The 22,143-nt window shown below is 41.6% G+C and overlaps 3 protein-coding genes across 3 annotated transcripts; all 3 read left to right on the forward strand.

The window, feature by feature from the left end:
* The first annotated feature begins 48 nt into the window (after nucleotides 1-48).
* Nucleotides 49-4,780, forward strand: cdaa (cytidine deaminase a). The gene is made up of 4 exons (XM_035381146.1): nucleotides 49-370; nucleotides 3,155-3,266; nucleotides 3,871-3,928; nucleotides 4,326-4,780. The coding sequence occupies exons 1-4, from the start codon at nucleotides 184-186 to the stop codon at nucleotides 4,461-4,463; spliced, it is 495 nt and encodes a 164-aa protein (XP_035237037.1). The 5' UTR covers nucleotides 49-183; the 3' UTR covers nucleotides 4,464-4,780.
* A 214-nt stretch (nucleotides 4,781-4,994) lies between these two features.
* pink1 (PTEN induced kinase 1) lies at nucleotides 4,995-11,961 on the forward strand. The gene is made up of 8 exons (XM_035383303.1): nucleotides 4,995-5,499; nucleotides 7,364-7,639; nucleotides 8,167-8,270; nucleotides 8,380-8,562; nucleotides 8,945-9,108; nucleotides 9,638-9,765; nucleotides 10,560-10,790; nucleotides 11,393-11,961. The coding sequence occupies exons 1-8, from the start codon at nucleotides 5,143-5,145 to the stop codon at nucleotides 11,672-11,674; spliced, it is 1,725 nt and encodes a 574-aa protein (XP_035239194.1). The 5' UTR covers nucleotides 4,995-5,142; the 3' UTR covers nucleotides 11,675-11,961.
* A 2,926-nt stretch (nucleotides 11,962-14,887) lies between these two features.
* agmat (agmatine ureohydrolase (agmatinase)) lies at nucleotides 14,888-22,123 on the forward strand. The gene is made up of 7 exons (XM_035381980.1): nucleotides 14,888-15,347; nucleotides 17,666-17,868; nucleotides 18,390-18,438; nucleotides 18,732-18,927; nucleotides 19,690-19,869; nucleotides 21,113-21,197; nucleotides 21,681-22,123. The coding sequence occupies exons 1-7, from the start codon at nucleotides 15,004-15,006 to the stop codon at nucleotides 21,752-21,754; spliced, it is 1,131 nt and encodes a 376-aa protein (XP_035237871.1). The 5' UTR covers nucleotides 14,888-15,003; the 3' UTR covers nucleotides 21,755-22,123.
* Nucleotides 22,124-22,143: the final 20 nt, after the last annotated feature.

Here is a 22,143-nt window from a genome sequence, read left to right on the forward strand (position 1 = left end):
CAACTTGGGTTGTTCCAAATATGTTGTCACTCCTCCTACTCAGCTGCTACGCACTGCTAATGCTAGCAGGCAGTCAGACGTGACGGAGAAGCCTGCCTTCGCATAGCTCAATAGCTCTTTCAGTGCCTGCCCTGCTGTGTGTTCCTGTCCTTCGGCTCGTGGAGAGAGGTCGGCTTCGCGGTCATGGCGAACCTTCAGACAGTCAATGACAGGGAGGCGGAGGCTGCCAGGGCCAATCTGAACGGAGGGGATGACGGAACGAAAACCCTGATCCGCCGGTCGCTGCAGGCCCGGGAATTTGCCTACTGCCCCTACAGCAAGTTTCGTGTGGGGGCAGCTGTGCTGGCCCACGACGGGACCATTTTTACAGGTAAGGGGCTGTGTCAGGCTGTCTTTACAACCCAACCCCATAAAGGATTGCTGTGTTTCTTTTCTTTTCATACTTGTAACAAAGCTGAAACCCCTCCTATTACTTTTCTGTGCCTTTATTTTCCATAACTTAAAGTTTCTCATAACATAATCAACTAATAACACAACTTTTAAATATTTCAGCAGTGCAAACTATGAGTAACATCTAGTCCTAGTATTGACATCTTGTTCTTTTTCTTTTTCATTCACATTTAGTGAAAAGGCTTCATTCAATATGGTTAAATTGATTTATATATTAGATCATGTATTACTACTGAGGGGAGGAACATTTGATGAAAATCTAAGTGTGGCAATGCATCTAATTATTGCAGATTTGCTAGCAAATGCAATGGGTGTGTTAGGGAAACATATGTTTCAATTTCCTGTGATTAGGTAATGTCAGTTATTTAGTCATCATCCAGTCAGCAAGTCTGGGAATATGTTGTGAACTTGCCAGAAGTGACACATGCCCCACGAGTGAAGAAAAAAGTTCCAAATAGTTGACGAAAGTATATTGTTAAAACATTTTTTAAATAGAGTTTTTAAAGAAAGTTTTACTACTTCCTGATCACATGGAAAGGGGTAGGTATGTTTGTTTTGGTGTTTCCAACAGTAATGACCCTAAGGTCTGAGTCTGTACAAACACATATTTCTCTATCATTTAACCTTATTTAAACAGACATACCTTTCATATCCTTTAGCACTTTTTTTGTCACATCATCACAGATCTTCCCATACGACAAACAATTTAAAGTAAAAAATATGCCATTTTGACATTCTGGAATGCAATTAAAATGTGTGATTATATTGTCCATTGTTTGAATAGCATATGGGCAACAGTTTGAATGATGACAACAGTAATAATGATATATAAGTAAAGGTTTTCAGTCAGTAAAGATGCTCAGTAAATGTGCTGAGTCAGTAAAGGTTCTCAGTCAGTAAAGATGCTCAATCAAGAATGGTGTTCAGTTGGTAAATGTGCTCAGTCAGGAATGATGCTCAGTCAATAAAGGTGCTCCATCAGGAAAGATGCTCATTCAGGAAGGATGCTCAGTGAGAAATGATGCTCAGTCAGCAAAGGTACTCAGTCAGGAAAGATGTGCAGTCAGGAAGGATGCTCAATCAAGAATGATGCTCAGTCAGTAAAGGCGCTCAGTCAGGAAAAATGCACAGTCAGGAAGGATGCTCAATGAGCAAAGGTGCTCAGTCAGGAAAAATGCGCAGTCAGGAAGGATGCTCAATCAGCAAAAGTGCTCAGTCAGTAAAAATGCTCAGCCAGTGAAGGTACCCAGTCAGTACAGTAAAGGTGACTTGCCACACGTGCAGGTTGGGATCCATACCCTTAAGGGTACAAGGTAGAACCTGGGCCGTGTCACTGGGTAAATGTTACTGGTAATCCATAGCAGAGGAATGCAGTTAGCTTTGTCCTTCACGAGGTAGGTTGTGTTTAAGTTGGCCTGGGTTCTTTGAGATAGCTCTGCATGCTTGCTGCTCTAACTGACAGACTAGACTGTAATCTGGGAGAGATACGCATTTCCTCTGACTTGTGCCGATAGTGTCTGCACATCTGCTATTGAACAACTTAACGAACAACTGAAGAACAAGTGAATGAGCGACTGAATTGACAAATGAATGACTATTAATCACTACCTCAAAATCACTTAGCAGACGCTCTTATCCAGAGAGACTTACATAAGCAGAGGACATCAGCATTATTCTCCAGAATACAGAACTGCAGGCAAAGAAGGGCCATTTAAAATCAATGAGTGTAAAGTTAACAAACCAACAATTAATATTGTACACAAAGGTAAATAGAGTACCTCTCTACAGTGAACCTTTACACAGCATTAACCATAGCATTGCAGCCCCAGAAGAAACTAAAATAAAGAAACAGGATGGCTAATGACAGCCAGAGGAGCCATAGTACAGCCTGAGGAGGCTGGCCTTCTCTCTGTGTTAGAAGACGGGCAGGGTTTTTGCTGTCCTGCCTGCAGTAGGAAGCCAAATCTACCTAAGTGGGGGGAAGGGGGGGAAGCAAAATAGACAGTAGATGCATCCTTTTAGTGAAGGCACATAGAGGGAATGGGCCAGGCACCCAAAACAAGGACATTTGAACAAGGCTGTTGTTTCATAGCCCCAGAACACACATTTGTGGTTGGTTGTCAATGTGATGTGCACGGTAAAAGTCTCCGAAATTTTATTGATAGTTACAGAAGTTTCAAAATATTTCATTCTCAGTAGTTACTTGCATTGCACATTCACATAAATTTCAAAATAGTCAATAAGTCATATCCTCATTATTTTGTCACAATGTGAGGAAATCTATTGTATGTCAAAATGAATTACCTTTACCTAAACAGCATGCAATGCACAAAATGCTTGTTATAGCTCAGGCGTATGCACTGTAAGCGTTTGCCAGTACCTTGCCTTACGGCTAGAGCTTGACAATTGTGCCTTGACTGTGAAAATAGGGCCCTAGGGTTCAAAAGCCGGTCTGGGTTGGTTAAAACACAAACACATTCATTATTCAATAACAGAGTTGTATGTTTTCAACGAAATTCACCCATTGGTGACGTAAACAGGCTTACTGCAGTCCATGAAACAACCAAACCGTCAGCGCCTGGAAAAATGAACAATTCCTCCAGTGCTTAGACACGTTAATGTGAGAGCATAGTGTGAAAGGCAGGCAGTGTCCTCCAGGCCTATCACAACCTAGGAAAGCAATGCTGATTTTTTTCTTTCACAGGTTGTAATGTGGAGAATGCTTGCTACAACCTGGGCATTTGTGCAGAGCGGAACGCCATTTCAAAAGCTGTGTCAGAGGGATACCAGAGCTTCAGGGCTATTGCAATTGCAAGGTAAAATTAAACATTTAAACTGAAGAGTGTTGGAAAAAAGCGAAAGCAAAGTTGAACAAATATTGATTTCAGAAATCTACATACTGTACATAGACTGTATTTAGAGTATCAGTCCTACATTCTGTATGTCCTTATTACAGTGAAAAATAGCCTCGTAGTACCATTGCTTTTTTACTGAACATTGCCTACTTTATTACTGACCCCTGGTGTCAGTATGGGGTTACAACAGATTATAAAGCCAGATATTTTTCATATATTTATGAAAAGGACAGTGTGTGAAAGCCTAAAGTCTGTTTGATATTTCTAAATATATTAATAATGTCCATGTGTAAAGCGGGAATTTAATTTGTATTTATTTTATTTCATAGGGAAAGTTACAAGGATATATTTGCATACAGGATTCACAATTATTAGATATGTGGGTCATTGTGTTTCCAGCTTGTGCTCGTTTACAACACCTATCCCTAATGTGGCTTTTATAGCAAATAGGTAGTTTCTTGATTTCCCACTTTCTATACATGTTCAGGGGCAACCTATCTGATAGTAAATGTGTATCCCCTCCACATTTCTGTCATTTCCCTGTTTTTGTTTCTTCTTTTTTCAGTGACTTACATGAGCAGTTCATTTCCCCCTGTGGAGGCTGCCGACAGTTCATGAGGGAGGTGGGTTTACCTGTTTGCAGAACAGACATTAAATTTATGTTTTTCAGGATGTCGGTAATATTCTCTTTCCTGGCCTTCTTACCCTGTGTTTTTTGAACGACCCCATTTTTAGAAGGGTTTTTGTTTTGCCAATGGTCACATTTTCGCCTTCATTAGCGTCAAAAGACAACATGAAATTGAACCAAACTCAGGTAAGGTTATCAATAGGCCTTAGTGAAATGAAAGTGGTATTAGGAACACCCACAAAAATTAGGCCATGGATTAGTGGACAACACTCTGATGAAACACCCTCTTGTTAAGCATATGACAGACAGAAAACAATTAACTATTTTCCAGGCTATTACTATTACCTGGCCACAATTTACCACTTGTTACAACAACTACACTACTCTTACAGTTTGGTGACAGCTGGGATGTGTTCCTGACGAAGCCGGACGGGTCCAGTGAAGAGATGACCGTGGGAGCACTTCTGCCCATGTCCTTTGGGCCTGAAGATCTCACAAAGAAGAGAGTGCACGCTATTCATGAGTTTTAGTGTGTCATCAGCACAAAGCATGATCCTGGAATTTAAAACTGTCCGAAGTAACACCACTGTTAAGCAACGGCTTTGTTACCTATTGAATAGTTCATGAAACATTACCAGATCTAACACTCTGGGGAAACGACTCCAGTGACAATTTATTAAAAAGAGGATGTTTGAAATTGTGCACAGCCATGTATTATTTGAGAGCTTTTATCTGTTCTGAGTAACAGTTTGTTGTGATAAAACTGTATGTATTTAAAGTATTTTGTTTTATTTGTCTGTATTAAATGTGGATGCCTTATTTCACTATTAAATTATTTTAAAATATATATTTTTAAATGCTTATCCTACTTATTAAAGACAGTGAATCACTGGAACGCTTTACCATCGACATCGCACTTGGAATTTGACCGGGCGTTACAAAAGTAATTCACGACGTGGCTGTCATATTTTCAGATTAATTAATGGGTCGTATATTCAGTAAATTCTATTACATAATACCTACATTTAAACGAGCCACATCCCTCCTTACTCTAACGCATAACGTAGGCATTACGTCACACGTTTGGAGGCATGCTCTGTGGGTGGACTTGTTTACGTTTCGTCCTTGTATGCTGTGAGTTAGGACTGGTAGCTGAAGAGATCACATTTGGGAAAAAGTCCCAAGGTGGACAGCTTCTAATCTAAAACCATGTCGGTGAAACATGCGATTAGTCGGGGGTTAGAAATTGGGAGGTCGGTATTTCAGCTCGGTCTTTTGAAACCCGCTGCCCGAGTTGCAGCAAAGTTCCGAGGTGAGCGCCTTCGCGTAGGCCACCCGGCCCGCAGGGTTCAGCCTCAGACTTTCCTGCCTTCTCGCTATCGGTATTACCGCATGTCTCTGAGCGGCTTGGCCGCTCAGCTACAGTCCCTTGGTTTCAGGAGATTCGCAGGCGGCGGCTCCCCCAGGAACAGGACCGTGTTTCTTGCATTCGGTCTTGGTTTAGGATTGATCGAGCAGCAGCTGGAAGATGACAGGAGGAGTGCCGCGACCTGTCAAGAAATTCAGGTGGAAAGTCGCCTACATAAAGACATCAGTTGACTTCCTGATACTAGCAATGTTAAATTACCTCACAAGCTAAAGTTAGCCAAATGTTTAAGTTTTCGTAAATAACAGTAAATAGCCGTTGCTTGTTAGAGACGTACAGTGTTTTTGTTGTTGTTGTTGTTTTTGTTATTATTATTATTATTATTATTATTATTATTAACTTTTGCGTATTAGTTCGCTGTTGGGAGTTTTCTTATTAGCTACTGTCAGAGCCTATAATTACTGTCTACTGTCTAGAATTATGTTTTCGGTACAAAACTCATTGATCCAGTAAGATATTAGTACATACAATACAGGCTGAACGATGGCCACCAGTGATTAAAAAAACCTCATGTTGAGAAGAATCAGTTAATATATGCGCATGTAATGAATAACAAACCAAAGTATAAACATTTTATTCCCACTTTCTACCCAGTAAAACAATAACACAGAAATATGAATTTTACTTAAAAATAATCATAGACACGACTTTTCTCAAAATATCCTCCTTTGGCTTTAACCACAGGTACCCTGATACCATTGGTCTGTGGTTTAAGTAAAAGAGGCACAAAAGCTGCAAGAAATATGGCAAAGAAAAAGACATTAGGCTTAGATGTGCGAGGCCAAGTAAACGTATTGTGGAAAGGTTATTCCCCGTGAGAAATTGCAAAGAAGCTTAAGATTTCCAGGTGCAGTGTTCAGTACCCACTCAGAAGAGTCCAACTGATGGGCAGTAATGTTAACAGGAGAAGACCAGGAAGGTCAAGATTCAGTACACAAATATCTTGTGGTGTCTACCAAAAGAAACGGTTGTAAAATTGTACCAGAACTACAGGAAGCAGCTAGAGAGAAACCGGTTCCCCTGACTACAGTGAACCGGCAATTATGATCTGCTGGTCTAAAACCTGCACCATATTTATTATAATATTTTTTTAAACTACTGGTGGCCCTGTACTCTTGGCTTGTACTGTAGTCTAGATTATAGAATTATACTATACTCCTATGGAAATTGTGGAATTTTTAAGAGTTCAGTTTATTCTGCCGTACTTTTGTAAGTAGAAAAATAAATGCAGGCACGTCTTCTTTCAAAATAGTTAGTTTAATGTAGCAAAGGTCTGTTACCCAAGTACAGATAAACAAAGAACCAACAAATGACGGAGACAGTGAATAATAGGCTATACCATGTTCCTTCAAGGAAACAAAGGGCCAAATGGTTATCTTACACATCACAGGGAAGGGGGGGAGGTAATCAGACATTGGGGGTGAAGAAACAAAGTGTGGGGGAGTTGGACTGAAATAGGGGGTAGAGGATATCACACAATGGTACTGCATATCAAAGGGAGACAATTTGACTGGGCAAGGGGGTAGAAGATGTAGCAAAAGGGTGTGATTAAAAGGTCAATTTAACTGGGTGTGGTGGTAAACAATCAATGTTATCTGCAACTGGCCCACTACAATGTGAGACACCTCAGAAGGGTAAACGGTGGCTCCCATGTTTTCCAACAGCAATCTGAACCACAGCGAAACAAAGAAGGAAAGAAAGTCATAACCTTTAATTATCCGAGGCAGATCCTTAAAGATGGGTGTTAGTGGAGAGCGATTCTGATTTCTGTGCAAATGGATTGCGGTGCTGTACGGTGTATACGGCGGTACATCGCTATGTTTCTGAAACGGTCACTCTCATCCTTGGATAATGTGCAGATGTGCAGAAATTATAGGTGGCTTCATGTGCTTATGGATAAGGACATTAGAAATGCTTTAGACTTAACAAACAAATAAATAAAAATTAGACTGAAAAAAAAGTAAATGCTTCTGAGTTCTTGGTATTTACCAATGTGTTCATCAGGCCGTCTTCAGGAAGAGGAAGTTCCAGAACCCGCTCAAACCCTTCACCCTGGGCTACAGACTGGAGGACTACGTGATGGGGAAGCAGATCGGGAAGGGCTGTAACGCCGCCGTGTACGAGGCCGCGGCCCAGTTCGCCGTTCCCCGGGAGACCCGAGAGTGTTCGCTCGTTGAGCTCGGGTCCGGAGGGGATGACGGGCAGGAAGGGGGCGGGGCTCCGCGGTCCCGCTCCGTGCTCAGCTGCCCACTGGCCGTCAAGATGATGTGGAACATCGGGGTGGGTGTCTGATTCGCGGCCTGTCTAGCATGTTTCTCTAATGAAAAAATAAAAGGTTACAGAGAGTTGCACAAAATTTTGCAGTAATACGTAGCTTAAAAAACATCCAATCATTAACCCTGTCTCTGAAGAGTAGTTTTAAAAAAAATGTTTTTTCAAAATTCTAAGTCAGTGTTCTAGAACTCCATTGCTTTCAAATACCCATAGTGATTTTTATATCAGCATTAGAATGTTCAGTTAACAACATTCTAATCACATTTATATTTGTGATCTTACACCTTAAAGGGTTAACTTAAACTGTTCAGACATATTCCAACCAGTTTGCTCTAGGGCTTAATACTAATGGGTGTGAGATGTGCATCATCCTGACTGTTGTAAGCATCCTTTGTCCTTGCTTACGTTTGGTGTTTTTTTTTCCTTTTTGTTTTTTGCTGTACATTAAGAAATACCTAAACGTCATTTCACTCAAATGGGTGTTCAGTGTGCAGTCAGTACAAAGCATTCTCAGCTTGCCTATTGAATTACAGGCCAGTTCGTCAAGCGAAGCTATCCTGAGCTCCATGTCACAGGAGCTGGTCCCTGCAGGGCCTCTCGCTCTGAAAGAGGAGAAAACCACGGTTGCCCTCCACGGGTGAGTTTGGGGCGACGCCTGGGCAGCCGCGACACCCATTCCACCTGCAGCGGTAACGCGCGGGAAGGTGAGAACCTCAGCTAAACGGGCCCCTTGTCGTTCCCTGCAGGCATTTCGGCGTTGCGCCCAGGAGGGTCTCCGCCCACCCCAACGTGGTGAGGGTGTACAGGGCCTTCACGGCTGAGGTGCCCCTGCTGCCCGGAGCTCGGGAGGAGTACCCCGACGTCCTGCCCCCCAGACTGAACCCCGCCGGCCTGGGCAACAACCGCACCCTCTTCCTGGTCATGAAGAAGTAAGAGTGCTCGCAGTCTTCCTAGTCAGGGTTTCATTTCTATTTTTGATGATTTGCCCAGGGTTGGGGTGAATTTGTGGATCCGTGTTCTAAGTGATTCTGATATAGTTTGGCAGGAACCACTGGTGGGTCATGTGAATATGGGAATATGCACTTTACCCAAATGTTAATTGTTTGATTACAAATCAAAAGTTTTAGAGCACACATCAAGAAAGAAAAGACATAACATGTTTGTAATGGACCTCATTGTATGCAATGCTGTGACTCATATCTATTTCCACTTTTCATACATGCGTGCAATACAATGTGCTTTACAGAAGTTGGCAGTACAGAATGAACACACATTAGACGAGATATTGACGTGTGAATTTGGTCTCTGCAGCTACCCGTGGAACCTGCGGGAGTACCTGCAGGTCGTGCTGCCCACCCATAGGCAGGGCTCTCTCATGGTCCTGCAGCTGCTGGAGGGGGTGGACCACTTGTGCAAGCAGGGCATCGCCCACCGGGACCTCAAATCTGACAACGTGCTCGTGGAGTTCGACTCAGGTCAGGATAGAGCGGGGCGGCCTTGGCAGCAGCCAAAGCTCACACGCCTGCTCTTCACTTTACAGCAAATTACCGCCATTTAGCTGACACATTTATCCAGAGCGGGTTTTTCAATGTTTTACGTAGTAGCCTTTATGCAAAGTAACTGGATGTTTATTGAAGCAATTTAGATTGAGTACCTTGCTCAAGGGTACAGTGTCCTTCCTGTTGTAATGCGGTTTACAGAAGTGTGCTTCTTATCAGACCTCCAAAAGAAAACAGACTGTTTACTGCGCTGACAGGGAGTCAGCAAGTGTGACAAACGGATGGCGTTCAGTTTCAAAACATCTGATTGGATCCACATTATTTAAAACTTCTCCATAATAATGTCATCATGTTTTGTTTTGTATTATTGGAAAGCCAATGTTATGGGAAACTAGTTGGTGTGTCAGCTACAAAGGTTAACCCAGTGTGATATGCTTATAGAGACAGCGTAAGCAGTAACAGCGGTACACATGGAACTGAATGCGTTTTGGCTTATGACCCGTAGGAGGCTGCCCCCGCTTGGTGATCGCGGATTTCGGCTGCTGCCTGGCGGAGCGGGATGGCGACCTGCGGCTGCCCTTCAGCAGCCGCTGTGTGAACAGGGGGGGGAACGCCTGTCTCATGGCGCCGGAGGTGAGAACGCATCATCAATGGGGGTTCAGATCACTTCCATTACATTTCGGTTAATTCAGGATACAAACGAATGCATGGACTGAAAATTGCCCATAAACGTGTGGTGAGAGTACTTTGCAGGGAATTATATGAATTTCAGTTCATCTTATCAATTAAGGGAATTGGTGTGGAATGCGAACCACCTGTATCATGTGCCCAAAAAATCTGGCGAACCACCAGTTTTATGTGTAAAACAGGTACATGCAAATATGACTGCACGATATATCGAATCGCAGTCTTTTTAAGCGTAGTAAGATTAACTGCCTTCATGGGCTATAGGCAATCTTTCGTAGCTTTTTTTTTCGGTGATCATACCCGAGGCAGTAGTTAGCATCCAAATGTCAGAGGCCATGTGAAGGGTTTCAGGGAAAAAACGTCATCACTGATATCTATTGGGTGTTGTTAAGACAGCCAATCAGCAGCAAGGACGTACAGCTTCTATGTGATCATACAATTTGCTTTTTCAATCACATGGAAGCTGCAAGACCTTACTGCTGATTGGCTGTCTTTTCAGCACGCAGTCGATAACAGCAATGTTTTTTTATTCCCGGAAGCATTTCACACAGCCCCTGGTGCTTAGATGTTTACTGCTGCGTCGGGTATGATCGAATAAAACAAGGTGAAAGATCGTCTATATCCCCCATGGCAGTGGTTACGCTTACTACGCTTAAAAAACATCACGATTCGCTGCACCACGCAGCCCCACACGCTAATACATATTTACATGCATTTGACTGACATTTCTGCGCCCTGAGGTGTCCACCGCGGTTCCTGGGCCGGGCGCGGTGATCGACTACAGCAAGGCCGACGCGTGGGCAGTCGGCGCCGTGTCCTTTGAGATTTTCGGGCGGCCCAACCCGTTCTACGGGCCGGAGGGGCTGGACAGCAGGGGCTACCAGGAGAAGCAGCTGCCCCCGCTGCCCGCCCGCGCGCCCGCCGACACGCGCCTGGTGGCGGAGCTGCTCCTGCGCAGGGACCCCGCCAAGGTAGGTAGCCATGGCAACCACCAACGCACAGCCAGCGCCGCCGTTCTGCATTTCGGTGAGAGCAGGGTATCTCCTTCCGTGTATCTCCTTCTCAGATGACTTCGGAATGTTCCACAGTGTTTTAGTTATTTTTTGTACTATGAAGAGCGCATGTTTTGGAATGTTTTTGCTTTCACTTACCGGTACTGATTGTTACATCAGCTGTAGAATGTTCAGTTAAGAACATTCCAATTACATATTTGTGGTCTTACACCATAAAGGGATAAGCCAGGCCATTTGGGCACTAATTAAAAAATTGGGTCAGAAGGTTACACTTATGTGAGGTTTTCCATAATTGGTCATTTGGAGGTCGGATGGGACTATGGTTCTGCGGGGAGAGGGGACTTGCCAATTATCATATCTCTCACTTGCAGCTTTGATCACATTTGAGCACAAAAGGAATGAATTGGCTGCTGCGCATGTTCTTCTCTTTTCAAAACCTTGTTGTCTAGTGAATTGTAAAGAATCTCTTTAGTCGGTCGGCTTGTTCAGAGAGTGCATTGTGAGAGTTGATTTCTGAAAGTTGAGTTCTGAAGACTCCCATTCCCCCACTCCCCCTTCAGCGCCCCAGTGCCCGTGTAGCTGCCAACATTCTGCACCTCAGCCTCTGGGGCGGGCGAGTCCTGGCCAATCAGGACAGGGCCAGCGTGAAGAGCATTGCCGATTGGCTGCTGTGCCAGTCTGCTGTGGTGCTGCTGAGGGGGAGGGGCCCTGTCACCAGCACCGTGGAGGCGGAGCTACAGAGGTGCTTCCTGGCCAACCTGGATCTGGAAGACCTCCACGCTGCCATGGGATTCCTCCTCTTTGGACGTGAGCAGCAGAGACAGGGAGTCCTGGCGAATTAGGCTTTCACAAAGTCTAAAATTGCACATTTAAGGTTGAGTTTGAGACTGAATATGGTTACCTGTGGAAACCTTACTCTAGCTATAGGAAACATGAGGCAGAATTCAAATTTTGGGGTTCTTATAAGCACCTTTTGTAGTTGTTTGCACTTTCCTACTGCCAAGCCTAAGGGATTACTTGGTATAATTGTGTGTATTTGTGAAAACTACCCAAAATGTAAACCTCCCTCTAATCCTCCATGTTTAAACAGAGCTTGAGATTGTAATAAATATTTTACTGAATACTACTATAAGAGCTGGTATATTTCTAAAAGGAAATCATTTAAAAAAAAGGTGTAACCGCTAAATTTAATTCAGGAAAATTAGAAAGCATTTAATCATTATACACAATTCCAGGACATAATTTGCGAGTATTAAGTGCAAAAGTACTGTTTGCATTTGCATCAACACACACATACGTACTTTCTCCGCAATGTACTTCATCAAGTTGCGCTTCCGTCCACGTCTGACACGTTAACCTGGAATCTCAACTTCAGTGTACAGCCACACGCTTGGAGCCCAATTAAGTGGATTTGGTCTCCACCAGACAGCACTGAGTAACACATTAATTCAAGTATTATACTGTCAGTTCAGACTGCAGTGTATTTCTACTGTATATGAGTATTAAGCTTGTAGTAGCCTATATTGTATTAACAGGGTTAATAGCTTACGGAATGGCTTGACACCTGGAATAGTTGTTCAGTTTATAATGCTGGTTTATAGTCTATGGGTTTAAACCTGAGGTTAAACTAAGATCGATCTTCTGTTAATTCACATGCATTTATCCCCCTGTGACTGACTTGCAGTTTGAGAACATTAAGAAAAGAGGTACTGTACTGGATATCCATCATAGCGATACATTTTAAAGTGTTACCTGTGTGTTTTTAGTCTTTGTTTTTTGTGTAATTCCACTGATCTACACAAAACCAAAAGCTTTATTTTCATGAGCTTCAGTCATGAAAACTACAGCTCCCATAATTGCCTGTGTCCGGGGAAATTGCAGCCATAGTGGCTCATGGCTGTATGAAAGATAACATTAAAGTTTTTCCCATGTGTTAGAAAGAACATTTGACATAAAATTAACTTAAAATAATGATCATGTTTGTAATAGTAGTAACAAGAACCAATTTTATGAGTATAATTGAGAAATGGCAAAAAATAGATTGATATACTATGGAAAGGTTATGCTTTAAATAATTAAATGATTACACTCAAGTAGAATATACAAAAGAGTATATACTTATAAATAATTGTGGTGGTTACACATTGATCATTTTTATATTTACAGTGCTATTTCTATGTGAAAACTAGTTATTACAACCACTGTAGGGGAAAAAAAATTAAATAACTGCAAAATTTAATGCACACATTTTATTTTTTAAATATAACAGATCTCAAGGTGTCCTGATATGAACTCTAGTGCCTACTGTTCTCTCAAAATTATTTATGAGTGATTTCTACTTGACCTCACCACACACTACTGACATACAAGCACGCAAATGCAGTATAATTCCCAATGCCAAGGAGTCTCAACAGCCAACTTGTTCTCACGACCCATTCGTATCTATTCAACAAATTTCCAGCACCGTAAGATTCGTACTTACATCACATTACATCATACATTACATCTCTCCTCGCATCACATGACATCATAAGCTTATAAATGTACATTTGAAATTCAATGTCAATGTTGGCTTACCTTTATTGATTCACCGGAGAAAGAACAGTGACAGATTTTCATTCTGGTTTGTATGGATCTGAGAAACTTGTGAAGTCACATTATGAGAGGAGACTGCCATTCGTAGGTCGGTGAGACCAGGTTGCGACTGCCATCTACTGGATTTTCTGCCAACCAGCCCAGTATTGAGCATAATATCTTCTCAGTGGCTGCAAAGACCAAATGTGAAATTTTGGCCACTTGTCACCAGTTTAAAAGTCCCAGAGACTATAACAGCTGATGTATTCATTAAGACAGTCCACACTTGTGACAGTCTCTACAGCACAGCTAGTAAGGGTTGCCGGTACTTTATCCAAGCAGACTAGGTTATTCTGGTGACTGAATGTTTTGTCTGGCGGAAAACAGTAAGTAATGTTTTTTTTTCCTTTTTCTTCTATCACTGTTCCTGTGGCCATACAATTTCTGTTGTTTTCAATCAGTCCCAGATAATGGTTCACCCTTCCCAAGATCAGAGGTTTAGATAATAGTTCATTTCACTATTATGAGAGCTTGTCTCATGATTACGTTTTTTTTTTCTTTTTACTTTGGAGACAATAGAATGCTTCCATGAAGTGTTTCGTACATAAACAAAAGTATCATCTCACATGGGGATGTGCATAAGATATTATTTTATAGCAGACAAATTAAATCATGTACAGAAAGTATATGGCTTACTCAGCAAAACAAGTCAACGACATCCAAAATGTGCATCCAAAGAGAGCTGAACAACAAGGTTCAAATGCTCAGTAAATCCGGATCTTTGACCTTAACCTTCCTATTATATGTTTGGATTAAAAATTGATCGGTTTTAGACATTAAGATCATTGAATCACCCGTAAAGATTTTTTTAAAGCAAGAAACTTCATGACATTCTCAATAGTGCTATGAATGCGTAAAACTGATGACCAATTTGAAGTTTTTATAAAGTTGGTACACCATGTGTATACAAAGACCGTTCAGGGTCAAATATCCGGGTCACTCAAATTTAGTACAATATAATTTTTAATACAAGCTATTTATTTGGGAAATTGCTTTTAAATCGTGCGCGTCCAAATCCTTGTTTAAAAATGTATGGTAAACGACAAATAAATATATTTTATATACATAACAACCAATTGTAGTTCATATACGTTTGCTCCCGTTTTTCAAGCTTTGCACTACTTTAAACGAATTCAGCACTGGCGTTTGCGATAGCTCAGGCTCAGGCAGCGTACAGAAGTGACCGGCGGAGGAGTAGCCAGATTGAAGGGGAACATCCTCCTTGGTGAAAAGAATTATACTTTAATAATAATAACATTAAATACTCTCAATGAGTAAACTCAAAAAGACCCAAGGAAAATGAACTAGGGTTAATGTGATATGTTCTTTTTAAGATTTTCTATTGTCAAAATGCAAGTGGGATATTACGGTAGGTTATACATTTTTTTCTCGACGATTGGTTGGACTGTCCTGTCAACCCCAAGGGCTCCGCCTTCCTGCAATTCGGTCCCGCTGCAGCTGTCAATTAAAACTGTGCGCTTATAACTGCGAGTTGCTCACTTCTGTAACAGTTTTATTAGACCGATAAGCACGCACCATGTTTGCCCTTTTGAAAAAAGTCAGCAATAGAGGTGTTAGTGTTTTCGAAACTTCGCTGTTGAAGAACAGTATTTCAGAAATATCTTCCTTGACTCGAGCAGCACGTCAAACTTCTGTGTGCGGTGGCGAAAACCTTGCTAATTCTGCACCAAGCAGAGATCTCAGAAGAGGATTCTCGGAGAAAAGGCCTTATAATGTTCCTCCAAGTTCCGAATTTGTTGCCAGGGTTTCTGGAATTGCTACAATGGCAAAGTTGCCTTACCAAGAATCTGCAGAGGGGCTTGACGCTGCGTTTGTTGGAGTCCCAATCGACACGGGTACTTCTAACCGACCTGGGGCAAGGTACAAAAATCAGTAACTTTTTCTATGAATTTCTCGGTAACCCGTATGGTGACCATATTTTGGATTTTTTTTAAAAAAGGAATACAGGAGCAGGCGGGTGTTATGAATATAAAACTGAATTATTTGTTTCTATAAGGTCCATGGAACGAGCAAAACTGCACGTTTTTATGAGTTTAGAAATCTGGACGGATATTTTCGGTCCCAGAGAGAAATGTCCGTGAAAAAGATTGACGTATATTCAGCCTACTTACAGAGGGTGTCAATAGCAGTCAATAGCAATAGCACGGCTAATTTAGTAACGTTTATTTGTCGTGTCATTTCCGTTAATTTGCAGAGGTCCAAGCAGCGAAGCTGTTGGGACCATGTTGTATTGTATTGTTTCTTTGTTATAGCTCCTTTTTTAAATGATACATTTTAGACTCATTATACCATGCAAACTGCAATTTCACAGACTGACGTTGGTTGAAATTCCACCTCATTTGAATATGATGCATTTTGGCCACGTGATGGAGCTACAGTATGATAACCAAATTAATGAACATGAGCCTTCGGGCATGAGCATTAAAAGGACAGCCTGGGTCCCGTAACTGAGGCCTCACTTATAAAACTTGGTGGATGTTTTACACTGGTGAGGGGTGCTGTCAAAGATAGGTAGCTAGTCGACAGTCTCTCTTGAATGTTTATGAACCAGTCTAACTTTGTCCTGCCTGTTGGTGAGGCATAATCGTTTATTTTGTTTTTAGATGTGTTTGGGTAGCCTGAGTGTGAGACAGAGCACGAGAGCATGTATGCCACTAAAAGCATGAGAGTTGGGATACCTTTTTCATTGCCATATTAGGCTAGTATGATGTAACTAGTACAGACCAATAGCTCATAAATACGTAAAAAATATATTTTTAACCCCTTTGCCCCCATTTTTAATGCAAGCCTCAAAATGACATATCCAAAATAAAATAGTTACTACTCTTGAACCCTTTGTACTACATGCATAATCCTGATCTCTTCTGAGAGGTAATCCATGGGAGTTTGTTTTCCAAGGGTCAGATTTCCAAGAATTACTCTAAATATGACACAAAGTAACAGAAGCTCAAATACCATGGAAACTGAAGTTTTTTTGAGTGGATACAGAGGCTTGTGGCTTTTCTTGGTCAGCTTAGAAACACAATGCAGCCACAACACTGGACAAATTTAGGTTCAAATCTGGTGACAATACCACCAAAAATTAGTATACGGAATTGTTTCTGAGCTAAGTTTAGACAGGTTTCCAGAAGAGCCATTTGAAATGATATTATGGGTTTTTAGAGGTGTGAAATACAATATTTTGTATACTATTTACTCGTGGAAGAAGTGTGCTGAAATTGACTCCCTTTCCCTCTGCCTCTCACCGTCCCCTGCCCTCTCCCTCCCTCCCCACCACCCTCTCCTTGCTCTCCACTTTTCACCTCTGGCAGCAGCAGGTCTGGAACATTTTAGTAAAATCCCCTTCCCCCATCAACATGTCAAACATGTAAAACAGTTTCTAGGCCTAGTCATAAGCGTTTTGAATAGTAATTAAAATATTACCACAACCTTATTAGGTATGAAGTCTCAAGAGATTTTTTGCGTAACTTTCTCCGCATGCCTACTGAAAAAGTCATGTTTTGTTCACGCAACAGAAACAATGCGTGTGTCTTTTATGCAAGTGTAACAACCTATACACTGTTAGAAACACAGTTTCTTTGGCTTCACAGCTCTCACTGCAATAGCTTGCTATTGGCAGGCTGTGTACTGGGAGTTATGCTCTCCATGTTGAATAATTTCTTGTGCACGGTATGTCCCATTGGCTATATTGAGGGGTTTCTTGGCCAGTGCTGGTCAGAGAACCTTGTACATGGGCTCATCTTGTTCTAAAAAGTATACTGTATAAAAACCGGAGATTTCATATGTGCACAATACTGTTGGCATGTATGCCATGGAAAAAAAAGACAACAATAATAATTCCTGTGGAGATTTGCTAAGTAAGCAATGAACATTCTTCTGATGTTTCTCCGAGTTAGCACGTTTTTTGGACTAAAGGCTGCTATGGATTTTGTTTGCTTGACCCTCCTATAATAATGATACCAACATAGACGTGACTTGTGTCTTCTGTGGTTTTCCCAAATTTTTTAAATTGAAAAAAGAACAATATGGGCATGTTTTTTTCAGCCAAATTATTTTCATCATTTCATGGTAATGTGTACACAGCTGTTTTTTTCGTGCTGGCCTCAGTTTTCTGAAAATAATAATCTGTTAAACTAGTAATAAAATTCTTATGGTCTTAAGCATGTTATCTTCTGTAGGTTTGGTCCACGACACATCAGGGCAGAGTCGGCCATGTTGAGGCCGTGCAACGCGGGCACAAGGGCAGCTCCATACGAGTCCTTGATGGTGGCGGATATCGGCGATGTAAACGTAAACCTGTACGACCTGAAGGACACCTGCAAACGGATCCGCGAGGCTTACCGCAAGATCGTAGCCACAAAGTGCATCCCGTTAACAATGGGTAAGAATGCATCTTTTAATCATAATGTTGAACTTTTGTTATTGGTGAAAAATTGCATGGTATTTTTAAAGTGTATAGTCAGTAATGCATTATTTGGTAATTATTATTATTTGGTAATATACACCAAACCAATGTTTTTTCAACAAATGTACAAATAGGTGTTTTGATTATCAGGGTTGCGGTCAATTCCAGTTTGATTCATTCAGATAAAGAAATGAACTGGCTGAGATGGCATGGAATTGGGCCCAACCCTGTTGATTAGTTCATATATTAACCTACCAAATATGCAAGCTAGTTTATGATTTTTCTTAATCAACTTTTTTTTCTAAACCTTTTATAAACTTACCAAAGTCCCAGTACAAGTAAGCCTAAAGCTTGACAATTATTTACCAATTTAATGACTCCATTTATGTCTTGGCTAGATAAAATATAATCTTTTCGTTGAGCAATATTCTGGGTCTATGACACAAGATTTATTCTGCGAAGTTCGTAACTGGAGTCCATATTATACTCTTTCATAGGTGGTGATCACACCATAGCATACCCAATTCTTCAAGCTGTTGCTGAAAAGTGAGTGTTTGTCTACACTTGTACACAGACGAATCACCTAACTCTGTTTAACACCCTCCTCTGTTCACAACAATGACAAGACAAAATTCTATAAGCATGCAGGGTTGGAGTCAGTTCTCCTTCAACTCAGTGAGTTCAAGAAATGAATTAAAATTCAGTTTATCAATTGGAAAAATGCTTGCGGTGTCCTGTACAGATTAATTTCCTGGACTGATGAAATTGAACCGTCTCATGGTCTCATCTGGACGTCTGCAGGGTTATGAGATTTGAAATTTCAATGTCTGTGCTGTTAGATACGGTCCCGTGGGCCTGATCCATGTAGACGCCCACGCCGACACCGGTGACGTGGTTTTGGGGGAGAAGATAACCCATGGGACCCCGTTCCGACGCTGCGTGGAGGAGGGGCTGCTGGACTGTCGGAGGGTGGTCCAAATCGGCCTGCGTGGGACCGTCTACACCCCGGATGGCTACCACTGGAGCCGTGAACAGGTAAGTCACCTGAGCCTCAAAAAACATTTTAGCCCTTTTTTTTGTGTGTGTGAAGACCAATCGTGTGAATAAGATCATTGTTGCTGCACCTGTGGCTTTACATAAAGCAGCTTAATAAACTTTTCCTGAACTGGCCTCTGTTCAGATGATACCACTGCTAAAACCTCTACCACCGTCCATGGCAGATTCTAGATCATGTGCTTTTTATTTAAAATGCACTGCTAGAGTAGAAATTCTGTACCAGCTAATATAGAAATGGAATATTTGCATTACATTCATTTGGCAGACACTCATATGCAGAGAGACTTGCAGACTTGAAAACATGAATGAGCAACACTGCCAGATATAGCGAACAGCCGAGCTACTTCCAGACACGCAAGCGCATATGCAACACCATTAAAGCTCTAAATTTTAGTTTCCTTACACTGAGAACCATAATAAAAATCATATTCACACAGCTAGTATCCATATAGAACCATGTCAATATCTGAAAGTGGCAATAATTAGTATATATGCCTATACATTGTAGCGTTGTGCCCTGCGATAGGTTGGCGGCCTGTCCTGGGTGTATTCCTGCCTCTCACCCCATTGCACGCTGGGATAGGCTCCAGCACCCCCCGTGACCCTGCCCAAGATAAGCGAGTTTAGATAAAAGATGGATGGATTGTAGTGTTGCATTAGCTTGATTGTATTGTTAGCATATTGCAGTCTAAGGATATTGCAGCTGTATAAATAAGCGTGGCTCGGTGTGTCCGGGTGCAGGGCTTCCGTGTCGTGCAGGCGGAGGACTGCTGGCACAAGTCGCTGTCTCCCCTCATGGCTGAAGTCAGGAAGCAGATGGGAGAGGGCCCCGTCTATCTCAGCTTCGACATCGACGCCTTGGACCCCGGCTTTGCTCCTGGCACCGGCACGCCCGAAATCGGTGGGCTCACTCCCATCCAGGTGAGCCGTAGTTCCTCAGACCTATGTAGCTTCATTATTTCATGCATTTCCTTAAAGACCAAATGCGGGGAATCTTTTTTATTTATTTTGTTTTGTTTCTTTTGTTTGAAATGTTATGTATGTCTTGAGATGATTATACACATCCCAAAGAGTATCTGTACCAAATTGGGTGCTTCCTTCTGCTACTAAACCATTTGGCCTGTTTTAAAGCTTAATATTGTCCTGAGTCATGTGCTCCAATCGTGGACTTGATATCTAGTCATGGGATGAGCTTAACCTTAACTGATCTGTAGACTATCACTCCTTGGGTGTGTTTTTTTGCCTTCTGCCTTTCTAATCATTAACATACCTCTCTCAGGTGAATATGTAAGAAGTCACCCTATTTAGAATGCTTTTTTGTCCATTTCTGGTGTTTAAAATAGTGTAAAAAAAAATGTTTTTAAAATAGGCAGTTCTGGGAACATTGTTTCATATTTGCCTACTGGGAATTTCAGTATTCTCCCCCTCAGGTCATTCTGTTGCTGCGTGTCTGAGCCTGCTTGTGTGCCTCAATCTGAAACAACACGTACAGGTCCCTGCACACACCCGGGGGCATATACTTGACTTGGCCATCACTGACTCTGTCCCCGTTATCAACCTTAGGTTAATGACCTTGGTGTGTTTGACCACGTGGCTGTGTCAATTGGCCTTGTCTCCTTACCTCCTTCATCCGAGACCAAGCTTCAAATGTGCTTCCGGAACCAGAGAAAGAAACTCAGAAAGAAATGCTGTGCCAGCATTTAAGAGGAATATCACCTTTTGGGAACCTTAGTGCTTTTGTGGTAATTTTTAATTTTCGCTTCAAAAAACCTTTCAGGGGTCTGAAATTTTGGGCATCCCTTCTGAGATGGTTCTATACATTCCAAAGAGTTCTATACATTCCACCTCAAGGCGAGATGGGCCTACACTTGACATGCAAAATTACGGCCCATATAGCTTGCATGTCAATTCTCAATTGCTCTTTAAGAGACCTGTATGACACAGAGGTCTCATCTGCGGTTATTTACACTGTCAAACTCAAGTCAAAGCAGCCACTCCACATCCTTGCAACCTATCTCCATTTTGGAAAGAAAATGGGGAACAAACAGGCCAAAGCTCCCACTTGGACTGGGTTTTTAAGTACTTTTAATGCCACCTACACTCCTTTTAAACAGAGCTGTCCTGATTGGTTTTGCTTGAGCATCTCTCTCCTGATTGGTTTCAGGGACTGGAGATAGTCCGTGGCTGTCGAGGCCTGAATCTCGTTGGCTGTGACCTGGTGGAGGTGTCACCAGCCTATGACACCACAGGTATTCTACTTCCAATAGCAAAACAGCATGTGTTTATCATCTTTAACATTGTGGGTTGTGTCCCTCTATATTTTAGCCCTCCGTGATAAGTGTGATCTCTGGGCTGTGTATCATGCTTTAAGAAGACCACACATGCATCGATACGCCTGGAATGTGAGATAGGTAGTCATGCAAAGCAGCCTATGATTAGAATACTATATCACTGTACCAAAGATTGTGGTCACCTGTTTAGTTCTGCTGGCCCTACACAGGTGGCAGCTACTCAGATTATGATTGAGAAACTACTTGGTCATGAAGAATATATTTTGTGGTCAAGTGCAGAAAATTCCCATAAGAAAAAAGACAACAGGGATGGATTCAAAGCACAAAAACGCTTTCCTACATTCTCTCACACACACATACCTATGTCCTACAGTATATATCTCTTTTTGTGAAGATAATCATAGCCAGAAAATTTCAGATGCTTCTCTTTGTTTTTTTCAGGTAATACTGCGCTGACTGCTGCTAACCTGCTATATGAAATGATGTGTGCCCTTCCAAAGATAAAATGCTACTAAAGTAGTATGCTAACGATACGCTCAAGATTTCATTGCAGTCATACAAAATCTGAAAATTCTAAGCTTCCATAAATACCCTTACATTACAATTTATCGTAAAACGAAATTCATCTTAAAATGACACATATCGGCAAAGCAGTCCAATGAAGCAACATGAATGGGCGACAGAATTTGAGATGTAAAAAATAATATGTAAAGCAAGTAATGATACAGATGAGGAATATGAAAATGTTAGTAAAGTTATGATGCTTTGTACCTGAGATCAGAGCTAAGCAATCTCAGAATCAGTTACTGATTAAAATGCCATATATATATATATATATATTTTTTTTTTTTTTTAATTAAACAAATTTATGTGCTTTAAAGCCATTCAGATGACTCATACATGT

This window comes from Anguilla anguilla, chromosome 11 (assembly GCF_013347855.1).
Source record: "Anguilla anguilla isolate fAngAng1 chromosome 11, fAngAng1.pri, whole genome shotgun sequence".
Taxonomy (NCBI): domain Eukaryota; kingdom Metazoa; phylum Chordata; class Actinopteri; order Anguilliformes; family Anguillidae; genus Anguilla; species Anguilla anguilla.

Bases quoted from the DNA above. Each gene is read 5' to 3' on its own strand.
- cdaa (XM_035381146.1), top strand. From the start codon at position 184: ATGGCGAACCTTCAGACAGTCAATGACAGGGAGGCGGAGGCTGCCAGG. The intron at 371-3,154 runs GTAAGGGGCTGT...TTTCTTTCACAG, and splicing joins CGACGGGACCATTTTTACAG to GTTGTAATGTGGAGAATGCT. The intron at 3,929-4,325 runs GTGGGTTTACCT...CTACTCTTACAG, and splicing joins GCCGACAGTTCATGAGGGAG to TTTGGTGACAGCTGGGATGT.
- pink1 (XM_035383303.1), top strand. From the start codon at position 5,143: ATGTCGGTGAAACATGCGATTAGTCGGGGGTTAGAAATTGGGAGGTCG. The intron at 5,500-7,363 runs GTGGAAAGTCGC...TGTGTTCATCAG, and splicing joins CGACCTGTCAAGAAATTCAG to GCCGTCTTCAGGAAGAGGAA. The intron at 8,563-8,944 runs GTAAGAGTGCTC...TGGTCTCTGCAG, and splicing joins CTCTTCCTGGTCATGAAGAA to CTACCCGTGGAACCTGCGGG.
- agmat (XM_035381980.1), top strand. From the start codon at position 15,004: ATGTTTGCCCTTTTGAAAAAAGTCAGCAATAGAGGTGTTAGTGTTTTC. The intron at 15,348-17,665 runs GTACAAAAATCA...TATCTTCTGTAG, and splicing joins TCTAACCGACCTGGGGCAAG to GTTTGGTCCACGACACATCA. The intron at 18,928-19,689 runs GTAAGTCACCTG...GTCCGGGTGCAG, and splicing joins ACCACTGGAGCCGTGAACAG to GGCTTCCGTGTCGTGCAGGC.